We start from the raw sequence: 17261 nt of genomic DNA, 5'->3' as shown, positions 1-17261 counted from the left end.
CACGCTGTTATTTTATTTATTTTCCTTTGCCCAGCTAACTATGTGTTTGTTCTATTACTTATTCACCTAACCATCTCGGTAGGAACCTCAGGCACGTAGCCGAGTGTCCGTGCTGCCTTATTATTTTATACAGAAAAGCAAGAGAAAATACCACCACCACTGCCTCATAGATTACCCCGCCGTGGTCTTTGCTAACTAATATATATGAAAGAGCCATTTCACTCCAGGCCCAGAGCAAAAACAAAGGCAGGAAATGGAACGCCAAGAAAGGGGAACATTTCGCCACAGGAAAACCCCTGGGAACCCCATCTTCTCTCCCAAATAGGAATCCTCGCCCCTTTTTAAAAGCTCTTCCTTGAGCAGATGAGTAGTAACGACTGCATCTTAGGCTGTTCTGAGGTCTTTTAAGTGTTTCAAAATGTCTTTACCTACAGGGAGTCCCACTGGGTAAGTTGTGCTTTCTTTCTGTGGGTGGCATCCTAAGGCTTCAGCGGGGTGGGGACCAAGCCTGCTTTGGGTCTAAGGCAGCTGAGCTGGGAAAACCCAAAATGACTTCCAGGTAACCTTGTCTCGTGGAACTGAGGGGAAAATGCCTATCATTCAGAAGAACACTCAAATATCAAGTTGGCGTGGGGGTCAGTGCACTCCTGGGTTTTCTCGCTGTCACAATGACTTTGAACAGGGCACTCTATCCTGGCACACCCTTGCGACACAAGAGACCCGTGTCTATTCCCCCTTCCTTGTCACAGAAACCATAATCCAGGGACAGAGATGCTGAAATTCTGGTAAAAATGGATACTCACAAAACCAAAATCTCTAAAGAGTAAGTAACCCACCCTTCCCTTGGGCCCCCTCTCTCTGTCTCTAATTTATTTTGTGCATCATTTAAACAGATGCCAGGGGTTACTGGAGAGGACATTAGATCCCAGCCACAGCTCCAGAAAAAATGACCTGCACCAACTTCTCCACACTTGAAGACTTTCCCTTGTTCCCCTGGGTTTTGTTTTCCTTTTTTCTGGGGAAGCAAATTTCAATCTGATTTCACCAGCACTAAAGGTTGATACTTTTTATCTGTGAATTCACAAAGCTACCATAAGTGACTCCACAGAACTCTCTTCCTTTGCCCTTCCCTGATGAGCCACCACATTTTGGAATTGCTCTGGCTGACATTAGGCAACGTACTTTCTCAGCAGTTATTTGGAAAGGGGAGATGGCAACTACAAGAATTTCTCTTCAAGCGCCAAAAGGAACTACCCCCACTGCCCATCTCCAAACAGCCAGAGCTCATCGGTGACGGGAGGGGCTCTTGACTCCCTGAACAACATAAGCTACCTAACTGAAGCTCTCCAGCCCCAGCCAGGCATCTTCTGGCATCGCTGGCTCTCCAACGGCATGGCCCTTGTAGGTCAAGGGCAGGCATTACCCAAGAAAATGTTGAACTTCAAGGGACAACCGCTATGTGGTCAGGAAACTCCCAGCCTTGCTCAAAGGCTCAGAAGGCCACCAGGGGATAGCAGCTCAAGGACTCAAGCAGAAACTTGAAGTCAAAGTCATCCATCTCCTGGAGGTCAAGTTCTGAACAAGAACGCTCCTCCAGCCACCTGAACAGGTGACACATCTCTGAGGGACTCCAGCAAGCCAGGCAGGTGCTTTTTTCTAATCTGAATATTTCTTTCTTTCTCTCTCTCTCTCTCACCAAAAGGCCAGAGTGGTGGTTTTGTCACCCCTAGTGGGCTCCCACTGTACCAAGGGAGAAGGTGGACATCACACCATGAGGGACAGTCCCTGGGGACTCCCAGGTGATGCTTGGCAACCCATCCCCAGGGCTGCTGTGCATGGGGAGCTGAGGGATGGAGTTCCTGATCTGCTACACCCTGAAAACGGTGTCCAACTAAAAAAACTGTGGCTTTCTTCCTTCTCAGGAATTCTAATATTCAAAGCCTTTTTTCCTCCTGCTAATTTTAGAAGTCCTGCTATTCTTTGGGAGGAGAATGGTGTGAAAATCAAGCATAGTATCCAAAAATAAAAGAGTAGATCTGTTTCAGGGCGTGCAGCATATTTAACTGAAAAGCAACTCCAGATATGCCACTTTCTATCGAGTCTTTAATACATTTTCCAATTTCTCCAGAATATTTTAGCTTCAGAAAAGGCAAGGATGAACTTCCTAATCTATGAATATTTTTGTGACTGAAATGGGCACCCAAAATTATTTCTGGATTGTAAGTGGGGATCTTTTCAGAATGTGATGCCAGGTGATCACTCAGGATGTGAGTCACTGGTGCGCTTCCTGGGGCCACACCAAGATGGATTACAAGTTTCCCTTCAGGACCTAGAGCATGTTCCATTTAGAGCATGTTCCCGGGCAGGTGAAATGATACAGTGCTCTCTCCATGGACCCTGAAGGTGGACTTCATGGCACGCTTTGCAAGTCTCCCATCTTCACTAAAAAAAAAAAAAAAAAAAAAAAAAAAAAACATTCTTGTGATCTAAGGAATTCACTTGTTCTAGACCCCCTGGGACTGTGGAGTGGCGTGTGGTCCAGGTTTGTGGGCTCCACTCCTGTTCCTCGGGTCTGAAGCTCTCCTCAATGGCCCAGTGTGACGGCTAGGGGAGCTTAGAGGAAGGATGCTGGGAGGCTACCTGAAGACCCCAGCCATGCCTCCTCCAGCCAGGGAAGCCAGAGATTTGTGACAGAAAGTTAGAACTCTGTGTCAAGCCCTTCATGCAAACAATAAATATTACTTCTGCCCATAACCGGACTTTTCTCCAGCATCGTCTTTGAATGTTGAACCTTTTTCAATTAATTAAAAACTATGCACTGTAGAGTGCATATTTTATCAGCCCTCAGCTGCTTAAGTGTCTAGAAAAGACCAGGCAGTTTTTCTTTCTTTCTTTCTTTCTTTTTTTTTTTTCCAGGCAACCCAGAGCAAGTACTTGCAAGGGTCATATCTTTTTAATTATCTTTTCTCTCTTTGATTAATTATTCCGTCTGACAATAGCGTGTTTCTAATGCTATTCACCTGCCTTTGATGATTGACAACTTTTCTGTCTGATTCAGAGCAAACAGCTGCTGCCACAATCTCCTAGCAACCCGGGTGTGATGGATGAGCCCCCAAGATGGATGGCTGCAATAAATCATGTCTCCAGCCATAAAACTGAGAAAAGGGGATAAGAAGAGAAGCGAACAAAAAACAAAACAAGGTTTCTTCCCATGAGTGCACTCAGTTCCTTACCAATTACACCTGAAATGGACTTTGCACCTATTAATAGCAAAGTTTTTCTAATCAGTAAAAATGGGATGATGCCATTTGTATCAAAGGTGTTTACAATTGTTCCTGCAAATTGGCACTTGTACTCCAATTACCTCCAACACTGCCCAAGTGCAAGGGCAGAGGATCAAAGTTTTGCTTTCTTCCTTGAAGTCTCGACAAGAAACAATATCATCTTTCTGTTGTCAGATGTGATTCCAGGCACCAACAAAGGATATAAATCTGATTCTACCCGATTTTTGGCAGCAGCTGGACAACACCAAAAGTGAATCCCAAGTCAGCCTGTGCACAGTGTCAGGCTGCTAATAAAGTTATTTCAAAATAAACAGACACACACACACACACGCACGCACACACACAAAGTTGCATGGAGTTGGTGAGTGAATACGCCACGTTCCCATTTGTTTCCCCTTCACGGGAGATACAGGCTTTTTACACGTCAGGGAAAAGTTCGTCCAAGAAAGCAGCAAGATACGAACGTTCAGCCCTTCCACAAATTCTCGATTCTCATTTCTTTAGATAAAAAACGACCCCGGTCTAACTTTCTGTCCCATCATTTTTTTAAATTAATGTCCACACGAAAAGTCATACAAGAAGCCCTAAATTTAATTAGCGGACCCAAATAAAGTCACATATTTAATAGAATGCCTGACAATTAAATTTGCACTATCGGGGCTCTCCTAGTGGAGGAGACGGAGCAGGGAAGCCAGCAGTTTCTGTTTCCCTTTTTCCACCGGGGAAACCGGCGGCAGGCCTCTAAAGCAGGAGGGGGAAAGGCCGCTTTACTGATGTTTCCCAGCAGCTGGGGGCCCGGTCAGTGAGCCAGCCTGCGTCCCTACGTCCTTCCAGTAGGTGGGGGTGTCCCGGAGCAGAGCTCAGGGTGCAAAAGAACCAGAAGTGATTAGCCGGCGGGGCCTGGAAACAGCTGTCCACATCAGTCCTGGCGGGGGCCGGCGGGGGCCTGCGGGGGCCTGCGGAGGGGGACCGAGTGCAGACACAAAATGGGGGGAGGCTGCTGGGAGCAGGGGCAGGGTTAGATCATTTTTTAACTGAAATATCCCTGGGACGTGGAAGTCTATGTTTCTTCATTCTCACACTGCTAACCAAGCCAACCGGTATTATTATCTTTTTTGAATAGTTATATTGTGCTAAGCTTTGCAGATACAGATTTTTTTTTCTTTTTAAGCACGTCACAAGAGTTTAAAAAATCAGACAAGGGTCCTGGCTTCGGCAAGTACAGCTCTGTTTATATTTTAATGTTTCGTACGTGACTGCCTCTGTTGGGGAAGAGAGAGAGAGAGAGAGAGGGAGAGAGAGAGAAGTTGCCTGTTAGCTTTAGTGTAAATCACAGATACTTCATTTTTCCTTGTGTCCTTGGAAATTATTCAAAATTAAACCGTCCCGCCTTTATGGGAGGTGGTGTCTTCTGTATTGTAAATGGGAGGGCCTGTGTCTGGTCAGCAGCAATGATAATTCAAGGCCAATCGATGGAAACACACGCGCGCACACACACACACACACACCCACACCCACAGGCCCCTGCTCTGCCCCGGCTCTTCCAACTCTCAAGTTACAGGTTTACACGGCAAGTCTAAATAATATTCAAAATGATAAATGGCACCCTAAGCCCAGGATCCACCATCAATCTTTTCTTAAGGAACATCCATCTTCAATAACGCACGTCTGAATCATGGGAATCCGGGAGCCCTGAGCTTCATTTACACCACCCCTCACTAGCCAGGGAGGCTGAATGATACCTGTCAGCCCTGCTTGTTCTTCCTTTTTTTTTTTTTTTTTCCCCTTGACTACTAAAAGGGGGGGGGAAGAAGGAAAAAAAGAGAAAAGGAATGTGGGGGGGTGGGGGAAGTCAGAAGAGCATCAGAGGCTGAGCAGACAATATGAAAGAACATAACCTCGTCCATGCCTCTGCCAATCTCGTGCCCGCCCCGCCACACGCCCAGCCATCCATACGAAGCAGGCTCTCCTCCCTTCGCCCCTGAGTCTCCTCTCTCCTCCCTCTCCCTCTCGCCAAATCAGCAGTGCTCTCTCTCTCTCTGCAAGCCAGCCGTACTGTGTACAGTGGGAGGAGGAGGAGGACGAGGCAGCATCACATGGACTGGGCTTCCCCTCCCCTCCCCGTGTCTGGCTGGGGCCCATATGATAAATGACATATGTCATTCTGTCAGGAGGAAAGGGTGGGTCAGTGATGTATGACTCCGCTGAAAAGGAAATCGACTCTCTGGCATGGCGCAGCTCTTCACCGGGATCTAGTTTCAGAACTCTGAAATGAATTCTCCGACGTTTCAAGTGCATACTTAGGGCAGGCTGATGGGAGGCCTGGGGAAATCACACTTTTATCCTCCCCCTGCCCTTCTGATGGCAAGGGAGGGAAAAAAAAAAACACGGCTCTGCCACTGGATACCTGCAAAAGGCCACACGCGTGTCAAAGTCCCCAGCAGTCACACACCACGGGTTATTAAAAAATGTGACTTTGGGGGAAAAAAAAAAAGGAAAAGAAACGAAGTGGAGTAAGGTTAGTCCTTTTATTTATTTATTTTTTCATGGCAAAGGGCTGACACAAAAGCAAGATAAAAATTAGCATGTTTGAAGTAATCGTCCGCAGCTTGACATCTGCATAGTAAATTTTAAAGGAAAAAAATGTGTCAGACAGCCCTGAGCCGCTTCGCCCTCCCCCCTTTCATTAGCTCACTGCCAGGGTGGCACTGCTGAACCTCATTACGGCAAGAGGATTTATGAAGCTGAACCCAATGGCAAAGAAAAGGCATCTGTCAATAATTGTAGGGAGCTGCACTCACAGCTTTGAAATCTCATTAAGTATGCAGTTATCAGGCATAAAGATCAAAAACATTACTCAACTCCGACAGAATCTTATGGAGGAACATTAATTAGCAACAGGCCTACAGTACAAAAAAAAAAAAAAAAACACACAGACTTCCTCTCACACCTGCCCAACCCACAAACCTAAAGCAACACTCCCCCTCCCGCCCGAAAAAAAATAATTCCCGGCATCTGAGACTGATCAAGAACATGAAACAAGAGAGACACATACAGAAAGGGGGAGAGGGAGGGAAGGGGTGGGCAGCGAGCAGGGAGGGAGGGAGGGGAGAGGAGGGCGGGGAAATTCAGTTGAGAAAGGCTTGGCGGTGAGGAGAGAAAAGGAAGAAGCTGTCAAACTTGGGAAGGATGTCAGCACTGGCCCTGATTACAGGGGCCTACGGAGTTCTCAGACCTTTTATCATCCTGACCATCAAAACCAGCTGAAAGTCACCGCAGGAGGGCTGGTGGCTGGCCCGATGCAGCCCAGGCCCAGGCTGGGACCCCCAGACCCTGTCCTCGGCCCCTGCTCACCTGGCAGGCCGGGATGCTAGGCCCGGTGCCCAGGAGACAGGCCCTGCCCAGCCTTCCGCAGCACCCTGATTTCCCAGCCTGGTCTGCAGCCAGCCCGTGAGAGCAACAGCCAGACCCAGCTCCCCGGGCCTCGGGGGCCTCGGGCACAGTCGAGGGAACCACTTGCTGTCACGGCATCTTAGCACCATCCGCAAACACCTTTTTCTTCCTCCAAAGAAGAAGAGGCATCCCCTTCTCACACATCCACTTTCCCTTATTTTATTTCTGTGTATGCCTGGTTTACAGACTCCGTGCCTTACAGCAAACCGAAAAACAAAATACAAATGCAGAGAATTCACATCCAAGCCGTCAGGCCAACACTGGGTCATGAGACCTCTTGGCCTTTGTAGTACGTGAGACAGGGCCCGGCTGATGACGGGGGTCAAACCTCCCTGCTAGGTTGATTCCTGGTTATCCACAGGGAGAAAATTAAATGACAAGGTTCCTCTCCCACCACATCCTCCAACTCCTGCAAGCTATGATGGCAAAGAAGAATTCTAACGTGTTTGGAAACATCCCGCAAGAACTGTGTGCTTGGGGTCTCTGGCAAACTTATGTCCTACGGTGGCCTGGATCCAGGGTAGGTGCACGGAGATGTGGCGGAGGGGGAGTCTCAAAGATCACTCAGGTTTCTGTCAAACAGGCAACGTCGGCCAACTCCGTGGAGGGATGTGCAACAGTCAGGCACGGTCCTCAGATTCCCCCGTGAAAGGTGTATAACAATAGTAATAAATAATAATAATAATAATAATAGAGCATATATTCTGTGCTAATTTCCCTTATTGCACTGTTACAGAAAGGTGGCTTTCTCTTGTTACCCATAAGCACATGCTCCTATGTTCTCTGTCTCTCTCTCTCTCTCTCACACACATACACACACACACACACACACACGTGCACACATGGCACTTCCCATAATCCCACACCATGAGGATGAGAAAACCTACAGAACAGCCTGTCCCCTGGTCTGAAAACTCCACTCTCATTCTTCTCTGAGCCCCTCTTCCATTCCTATACCTCTTTCTTCATTCCATAGGCCCTTCTGAAGTGTTCACCTCTCTCCTCTCCAGAAATAATGGTCATCTTTTCTTAATTAGCCACATCTTTAAGGAAAGGGGAATTAAGATTCCTAGGCAACCAACCTGAAGACCCTTTCAAGCCAAGGCCCATCCTTTCCAATCACTGACTCTCCTTTGGAATATCAATGAATACAGCTCGGATAAATTGTCACCTATGACCGAAAAGAGTTGAGAACACTTGTCTATAAACCAGACTTGACGAGAAGGAATTTTAGCAGAAGTGTTACAATAAGGTGTTTATATTTTTTATGCGCTTACCATATTACCTTTATTATGTGTAACATCAAAGTGATTATAGCAATTACATTTAACAGAATTAATTACAGAACTTCCCATCATCCCGGGATACATAATGCATTAGAGGTAAGGCAAAGAAAGAAAACATCTTGATTGTAGTAACTATTGTTGGTGTGTATTTTCCCTGGCAGCAATGCCAAACCAACTGCAGCTTTCAGGAAGAGCAGGGCAATGGAGACGGAGAGTTTTAATCAAAAATGAGGTATATTTCCCTTAATTTAAGTAACACTTTTGCCTAATAATATGTTGGCACTATTGGACATACAAAATCAATTTAATTTTTTAAGCATGAATCTTTAAAAGGCACTGGTTAATCCACCCAACCAATGTTACTACATAAAGGAGAAAGCACATGGGTGAAAGACTTACAAGCCTTTACGTATGCAAAATAAATTCACTCAAGGCTTCATTAATATTAATTTAAATTCAAAACCCATTTACATTAAATTGTTCATTAAAAATTGCCTATTTTATGCAACATGCATTTCTCAAAGAACTCAGAGGAAACGAAATACATAGGACTAGATTTAATGACGGGGATGGAAAATCAAAAGTAAATGAATTGGAGTCATTTCATGTATATTACCAAACAGCCCTTTGCTCTCCAAGGGATGGGTTCCAGTTTGGGGAACAAACAGGCATTCAAAGTAGTTTGCTTTCCGCTACTATAAACTTGTGAACGTGACCTTCCGGTCTACCCAAGAGGAAGAAGAAAACAAGAGAAATTGGTGGAATGGAAACCAGTCCAAAACCAGGCTGGGGAAGGAAGCAGGTACCACCTCAGAATCCCACCTGGACTCAGAGCATGGAGAGTTAGGCTTGCTTTTTAAAGAGTTACATTAGTGAACATTTGCCAGTACCCATCTTGGTCTAGAAATAATAGTTTCTCTCTCCCCATTCACTCCGCCCCCTGCAATCCTTTATTCCCAAAGCAAGGGAATCAGGAAGATGATGACAAGAAATTGGTGAGTTCCTTGCTTTGGCGCCCTCCCCCTTGAAGACAATCTGAACTTACACTGTTTCCCCAACAGCTGTTCTGGATGAAGAAAACACAGTCATAATTAATAACATGTGTCCTGACAGTATGAATTAATAATTTATCATTAAGCCCAAACAAATTTAAGTTATTCTTCAAGAGCCACACCTTAGCACATTTGAGAAAAATAAGGTAAGGAGATGGTCAAAAAGTCCGGGCAATGTGACCTTCAGAAAAATGCTTTCCCGACCCCCAGTACGTCTCTTAGGCCACTCTTGTTGAAATACTAAAATAATTTACAGAATTGAAAGTAATTAAAACCGAGAATCTAAGTGCTGATCAAATCAAGTGTATGTGCTCAAAATGTCTTTTTTTAAATGGGGCTTATAAAATATTCAATATTTGGTCAAGGACACTATGTAATCTTTCTAATAAAGATTCCTAAAAGTGGAGTATGACAGTCGTTCAGGCAAGTGGTCATAAGCGGATTATGTTCTATTACTGTTTTTTTTTTACTTCCAAAAATGCATAGCATCTTTCTAATCACAAACAGTAACCTGAATTTTTACACCCATGTCTAACGTAAATGTTTACAAATGTTGAAAAATTTGAGAAAGCTACCAAATCTACGTATCCGTTCCTTAAAATTCAGGTAGAAGACTCCAGAAAGAAAAAGAAATATTCATAGCCATTGTTTAGTAGAATTTGAAAATTAATTTAATGACTAACTGCAAATACTGGAAGCTAGAATTAATCTGTCTAGATTTTTTTTTTTTTAAAGGCTTACAGACATTTAAATGCAAGTATCGGGACACTTTATCAACCTAACATAAAATTGTCATCTTATCTTATTATATGACTATTTTATGCATGTGTCAAAAGAATTTAAAAATGACTGCCTGTCTATTGAGTCTAATTACAACTGCACATTATCTGTCTCGATGTACCAGTCCATATCATTGTTACCAAATACAATATATTGTATTCACCTTTCATTTTTAACTTCAGACAGAGAAACCACAATTTGGAGCATAACTAGAACACACACACACACACACACACACACACACACACACACAGAGAACACCTGAGAGGCTCCGGGGTGAGTGATACCCCTGTGTTGTTCTGTCCTATTTCCTTGCACGGGCTGCAGGATGATTGTACAGGGGTGTTACAAAACAGCTTCTTTGAAAGGCCTACCTACCTGGGCTGCTCACAAACACAGAAAGTAGACACACACCCTATTTTTTTTTTTTTTCTACTACAAGACTAAAGCTATTTTTATAGTTTGTCCAGTGACAGGCAGGAATAAAAATGGGCCAGCAGGAAAGCCTCACAAACTACACTCGGCATAACTGGCCTGCTCCTGTTATTGGATTAAACATGGCTGTGGGGCACCAGGACCAGGACTCCCTATCCTCTCCCTGCTCCTTCCCCGCCTGCATCCACAGCCCTCGCCCCAGCCTGGCTCTGCCAGACACCAGGGAAAGACAAAGGCCCCCAAAAAAGGGCCAGGCGCTTCGCCCTCAAGAAGGTGATCCTTCTCCCTCCAGAAACCCAGAAGGGGAGGGTGGGGAAACGAAGGGTTTTCACTCTGGGAACTCACCTGGGCTTCAGGGCATTTCCCCCGGTCCTGAGCAGTCACCTTTCATTCTAATCAGTTTACAAAACAATCTTTAGTAAAAAAAAGAGGAAAAATGCAGACTTGTGAGGCAATTTGGGGAATAACTGCTGATACATCAGTTATTGACTACCTGGCTCCCGTTTATGAGCACGCTCAAGGCAAAACTGAGAACAAAATGACAATATCAACTGCTCACAATCAAGGGTGACCCTGGAGAGCACTGAAGCCCTAACTGACAGTTGTCAAGATAATGGGGGCACAGCAGCTGATTCGGGAAGCTTCTCTCCCCTGTGTGGATGTCCAGGGGAATAGCCTTGCCTCCTGCCCTCTTTGTTTTTCTCCTTCAGTTTCTTGATTTCCCTTTTTTTAGAATTTACATTGCTCCTTTCATTTTGTAGGAAAAGGGGTGGGGGGAATCACAGAGCGACCAAAACCAGGTATTTTGTCACCTTGCTACAGGGTAGAACGTCTGTCCAAAGGAGAGACGTGTGGCAGGTTTGAGAGCAAATAAATTCCCAAGGCTGATGCCGAAATGCCTTCCTGAATGCTCCATGTACTTCCAAGAGAGAAAAGCTCCTCTCTGGAGCTGCCTGATACGTGGATGAGACTTAGGAAGGTTGGGACGATTTTACTTGGACACTGCCAGGTGTGCCATCTTTTAGTTTGCCCGTGTCTACCGGCAAAGTAAAATAACCCCGGGCTGTGCCACCATGAGCTTATGCTATTCCTTGGGGACCCACAGTGATCTGTTACCCCAGCAGGTCCTAAGGGGTCCAAGCCACTTTGACAAAAGTCAAGATGCTTGAAGGTTTACCTTTGCAATGGGACCACCTAAGAACTCCATGGAAGGTTATTTTCTTTCACCAAATAAGACTCAAAAGGTCAGTGGCAAGTTGTCGTTTGTTGGATTGTTTTTTTTTGAGGGGAGGGTGGAGTTTAGGCAATGGCTTTTTAATGATTTTACACTTCCTTCCAGAAAATGAACAGGAAAGAATAAAACGTGATCTGCTATTAAGTACTGCTTGACTTTCTTTTCCGGTATTTTCAAAAAATACTTGTTGAAAAACAAATGTTGCACGTAGGAGAGAGGGAAAATGGTCGTTTTGCCCAAAGGACCGGGGCCTCTGTGACCCCACTCCTTTTAACTTCCACAGGCAACGGCATTTGTCCAGCACAAATGTATAGCCCTTTAAAATTACATGCCTGGAGAAAGGAAAACTCCTGCCCAGGTTTCTCTTCAGCAGGTGAAGACATTTCTCTCTCCCTTTTAAGAAAAGACACTAAGCCGTGCATAATTTCTATCAAAAAGAGAAAAATCCTAAAGGGCAGAAATACGTCTTTTCAGGGATTCTTGGAGGCTGCTTTGGCCTTCTGGGGAACAGTGTTACATTTGGCCTAGATGTAAAAACTGTGTGCACCTGTGTGCTATGTCTGCACGCTCTCCCCAGCTCTCAGCCCTTTGTGGTTGTTATTCTACCCCCAGACCATTAAAAGGGCCCTAATTCCTATGACATGATTATCCAGGTACCAAAGCCCATTTGTCACCTGCAGCAGAAAATTGAGTTAATGCACAACTAAAGGCAGCCAGGACTGTGTAATATCAACTTGATTACATCAAACTAGCTGCAAACCTAATTCTGCTGGATGACACTGCGTCGAGCTTGTCATCTCCAATCATTAAAGCTGTCAGGAATCCATCAGGTTTACAGCTAATTAGGTGAACACTAATGAAGCTGGCAAAACAACTTTTCTTTTTTTATGGCTGAGCGGACCTTTCAGTTTGGAGGGGGGAAAAATTCTCGAGTCTCCTCAAGGTTGCTGGGGAATGGATTTCCAGTTACCAATCAGCAGACATCTTTCTTTTTTCCCACTCTCTCTCTCTATCAGTACAAAGCAATCAATTTGTCATCACTCCCAGTATGCCACAAAAGCAGGCATGAACCTTATAACTTGCAGCTATGAGAACTGAAAAAGGGAGGAAAAAAATGGGAAGTTTCTCGTCCATCCAAACAAACAAACAAACTCACACAGCGCACTTATTGGCCTGTGCATACTTATCACCAGCCTGGATGTGGAAGGTTTTTTTTATTCCTCCACTCTCCTAAATAAGTAGCCCTTCAGACATTCCCCCCCTCCTCCATACGTCCATTAGGCAGAGGCATTCTGATAAAGTAAATCCAAAACCAGGGTATGAGAAAGAAAAAAAGCACTCATGCTGCCAACTTCTGATTGACCATTAAGCTATTGATGAATGTGCCTGTCAGGAGAGAGACAATTAAATCAAATATGAAACAAAGTCGTTTTGACGGGTCATTTTGATAGAGCAAAACCATTCTTCCAGCTCCTATTAGTAGTGCAGTCAAGTTTTTATATAATGAATATTTCTTAACTGACCTGAGATTTCCTGCCTGGCTTTTTAAAAGGTGCAAAAAGGTTAGTGAACAGGTTGCTTTAAAAAAATAAATAAATGAAACCAACAGCACATTTCCTCCTCCTCTAATATTTTTAGCAGAAATTTATCAAATAAGAGTCTCAGATTGGCAAGGTGGAAGAGAAAAGATGAAGCAACGGCGGAGAGGATTCTAAACCAAATGTAAAGATGCAGTCACATATGGTTCATTTGATTGAGGCACACAGATACCTTCAAATGTGCATCCAAAAAGGAAAGAAAAAAATCCCAAAGACTGGAAGCAGTCCAAGACACTCCTACTGCCCAACTTTGTGAAGGAGTCCTCCAAACTTTGAGAGTTTATTTTGGGTAGATAAGCTCATTGCTTGAGCTTGGAATTTAAAGTAGAAGATGGGATAGGCAAAAAGCACCAGCCAGGAGGTGACTTGAGAGGCGGCACCCTCCCTACAACCACTACTGGGATTTTCAAACTTTCTAAATTTGGGTAACACTGAGGACAGAAAGCAAAATTTGTAATATATGCTCCAAACCAAGTTTGTTTTCTTCAACGATTTTCTTAGGACACTAACAGGACAGTACATTTTTGGGAGAAGAAAGAACAGCATTTCCTCTCTGTGACCCTGTGTGAGAAGACTCAAGTTCAGATGCAGCCGGTTTGTGAGCTCCACTGGCAGTGCCGGCTGAAGTGACAGAAATGACCATCACCATCACCCCCACTGCTACTACAGGCACTCCGGGGCAACATGGGTACCATACCTTCATCCAAAAAGGGCACCAGGCAATGCCCTGACCCTTCTCCCTCCCCTCCCTTCTTCCACAAAAGCAAAGAACAGAAAAGAAAGTAAGAGAAGGAAAAAAAAAAAAAAAAGGAAAGAAAAGAAACGAACCTCCACTTAACCCTCCCCTTCAGGCAGCATCTGAACCTCTGCACATCTGAGTGTTACTCATATCAAAATACATCCTGTCCATATGTGGTCCTCTCAGCAATCCGCCCCAAATCCCAGAAGTTGCACTGACAGGGCCCTAGTGACGTCACAGAGCTTGGCCTCACCATTTCAAGTGATTTATTGATGTTTATTGGGAATGAATAGATCAAAGGCAGCAGCATGATGGGCAATCAATCAGTCATCAAATCAAGGGTGGCAAAGGGCCAGAAACCCTTCTTCCAAGCAACATACCCCCAACTGACATTACTGCAAAATAATGTTATGTGTGTGGGTTTTGTTTTGCTTTCAATGATGCTTTTTTCCAGAAAAGAAAAAAAAAAAAAAAAAAAAAACCCGGCTCAGTCTTAAAAGGAGTTGACACTCCTGAAAAAAAAAAAAAGAGGGGGGGTGGTGATGGGGAGAAAGTACTCAGACACGTCCCAGAACTAAGTGCTATGAGGAGATGAGCATGGGAGAAGCAGTGGAAGGAGAGGGTGGGGGTGAGCGAAAACAAACCGGGGAAAAGGGAACGCCAGCATCTAACATCGACTTGACAGTCATCTGACAATACCCAGACCCTGTGCGCTCTGCTTTCCACCGCTGTGCCCGGTTTGGGCCCAATAAATGAAGAATCAATCGGATTAGCAGTAAGGTGGCCGAAGGGACCCGCTCGCTCACTCGCTCGCTCTCTTTCGCTCGGCAGACACCAGGCAGTCCCCCGCCGGCCGGCCGCGGGAGGACACGGAAGGTGTCCCGGAGAACTCAGGTGACCCCGCCCGCCCCCACAGAAAGAGACAGAAGAGGGCTCCTTCCCATTCTCTCCGCGGCCAGGCAGAGAGCTGAGGAGGCAGGGACCCAGCCCGGCTCAGTTCGCCGCGAGCGAGCACGGTTCACGAAGTGGGTGCGAGCGGGAAGGGGCGGGGGGGGGGGCCAGAGCGCAGCGGGGCGTCCGGGGGGCGCCGGTCCGTGAGGCGGGCGCACGCACCAGACAGGAGACGGCGAGCGAGCCCGGCGCCCCGGAGTTACTCTGCGCGGCCAGAGCGAGAGGGGCGAGGAGCGGGGCAAGAAGCGGGGTCGCCGCCAGCTGGAGACGCGGGGCGAGGAGAGGAAGAGGAGGCGGAGGAGAGGAGGAAGGGGAAGCGGCTCGTACCTGCTGCGCGCCGGGGCGCCTGCTGCTTCCTCCTCGGCATGATGCTCCTCCGGCGACTGCCGCTGCCGCCGCCGCCGCCGCTGCCGGGCTGAGGAGAGGGAGGGAGGGGCGGCGGGCCCGCGGGGGGGCGAGGCGGGCCGGCTCTCAGCCTCCCCCCCGGAGAGCGGCCGCCCGCAGGATGCTGCTGCGCCCCGGCTCTCCGCGTCCCCCCCGCTCCGCGCTCCGCCGCGATCCCCGAACGTGCGGAGGGAAGAAGGAGGGCGGGCGAGGGAGGCGCGGGGAGGGAGGAGCGCGGGGGGAGGAGGAGGCAGAGGAGGAGGAGGTGGTGAAGGAGGAGGAGGAGGAGGACCGCGCTGCCGGCGGAATGGGAAGTTTGACAAATCGCTCCAGAGGCCGGAGGAGGAGGGGGCGGGGAGGAGCGGCGGCCCTGCCCCCCCCGCCCCGTCCCCAGACGAGGTGCGCGGGGTTCGGGGCCGGGGGGCGGGGAGAGGGGGAGAAGGCGGGCAGAGGGGTGGGAGGAGGAGCGCGGGAGCGGCCCCGGCCGGTGAAGCTCCGGCCCCCGCCCCCGGGCAGGGGGTCACGGCATCGGAGGGGGCGCTCAGCCGCCGCCGCCGCGGCCCGGGGCTCGGCGGTCCAGTCTTCTGCCCGCTGCGCGGCTGGAGCGGCGGCGTCGGCAACAGGCAAGCTTAAAGGAAAAGGAGATGATCGTGTCACTCGCCCGCCCGCGGGGGCGCCGCGCCCCCGCTCCCGGCCCCGGGCCTGTCTAGGACCCCCGCCCAGTCCGAGGAGGGGGTGCCGCCCCTCCGCCTCCGCCCCGTGCGCGCAAGCAGGGGCGCGGCGCCGACCGGGGCGAGCCCGTCCCGAGCCGCTAGCTACTCCCGCCCGCCCCTCTTCCCGACCCGGCCTCGCCCCCTGGCCGTCCCCCGATGCCCCTCCCGGGCCGCACTTCTCTCCACACGCCGCGTCCAAAGGCCCCCGCTCGGACCCCCGGGCCTGGGCCCGCGCACCCCGGGGATGCCAGGGCCCGCGGGCGGGCACCGGCGCCCTCGGGGGAGGAGGTGGGCGCGGGCCCGAGTGGGTGGGGGCTGCTCTCAGACCCCGCGCCACCAGGGCTCCTCCCCCGGGACCCGCCGCAGCCACTTCCCCCAATTTTTTTTTCCGGGCAAACTTTCCCGGGCCGTCCCGGGGGTTGGTGTGGGAGGGGGTGCCTCCAAGTTTCCTCTCCAGACTGGGAAGCTCACGGTACCTCCACCCCGCCCCTCGCCACCTAGGCGCCGGGGCGCGCCCCCCACCACCGGCGCAGGCAGATCCCAGGGCGGGACGGCGACGGGGTCAGGAACTCGGGCACCCAAGCCCACCCCTCGCCCCGGGGCGCCCCGAGAGGGGCCACCGCGCCCTGCGCCCGGCCAGCCAGCAGTACTGAGCAAAAAGAATTGATTATTGATTGGGTGATTGGGATCGCTGAGACTCACGGCGGGCCGGGCCGGCGGGCCGTGGAGAGGAGGAGCTGGCAGGGCTGCATTCGCTGCGGGGTAAAGCGGGCTCACTTACGGGCGGCCGCTAGGGCGCTGGTGGGCCGGAGCTCACTGGGACGACCCCCCGGCGGCGGCGACTGAGCGGGAGCCGGAGAGGCGCGGGCGGCGGCGCATCGATGCGCTGCGGGCTCGATTGCGTCTCCCTAGGCCAGCTCTTGGGCCGGGAATGGGGCGGCAGCGGCGGGGCCGGCTCCGGGCGCTGCCGGGCGGCGTTGGCGGGAATGCGGGGGCGGCCACCAGGCCCACTGCCCCCAAGGCAGTGCTGCTCCCGGGCGCGCCGCTGGGGCCCAGGGAGTTTCCTGGGCCCCGCGTCCGAGAGTCCCGGCGAGGGCCGGAGCCCAGTGCCCTGGGACTGGCTGCCTGAGCGCTCCGGGAGCTGCAAACCCTGGCCTTCTTCCTTCCTTCCTTCCTTCTTCCCCCCCCCCGCCCCCCCCCCCGCCTTAGGTTTCTTTTTTAGTCTCTTTCTCCCTCTTCTTCTGCCCCCTCTTCTCTTTATTTTTTCTTTGTGATTGTTTTTGCAAGTTTGTTTTAAAAGTTCACAGGCATGCTTTCTTTTTTAGACTAGGAGACCGTGATCTCACCCTGAC

The 17261-nt window shown here is 49.1% G+C and overlaps 1 protein-coding gene and 1 long non-coding RNA gene across 2 annotated transcripts in view; one reads left to right on the top strand and one right to left on the bottom strand.

Moving 5' to 3' along the window:
* The window catches only part of TSHZ3 (teashirt zinc finger homeobox 3), a 69891-nt gene extending 53874 nt beyond the window's left edge, over positions 1-16017 (bottom strand). The window contains exon 1 of the mRNA XM_082437054.1: positions 15140-16017. Within this exon, the coding sequence (XP_082293180.1) occupies positions 15140-15179 (40 nt within the window). The 5' untranslated portion in view covers positions 15180-16017. The remainder of the gene's footprint in view (positions 1-15139) is intronic.
* The window catches only part of LOC309648466, a 44766-nt gene continuing 42973 nt past the window's right edge, over positions 15469-17261 (top strand). Inside the window, exon 1 of the long non-coding RNA XR_014256673.1 lies at positions 15469-15595. This is a non-coding gene — a long non-coding RNA (uncharacterized lncRNA). The remainder of the gene's footprint in view (positions 15596-17261) is intronic.

The sequence above is a fragment of the Balaenoptera physalus genome (genome assembly GCF_965194825.1).
Source record: "Balaenoptera physalus genome assembly, chromosome: 19".
Taxonomy (NCBI): Eukaryota; Metazoa; Chordata; class Mammalia; order Artiodactyla; family Balaenopteridae; genus Balaenoptera; species Balaenoptera physalus.
Note: the sequence above shows the minus strand (reverse complement) of the source record. Positions and strands in the feature narration are given on the sequence as shown.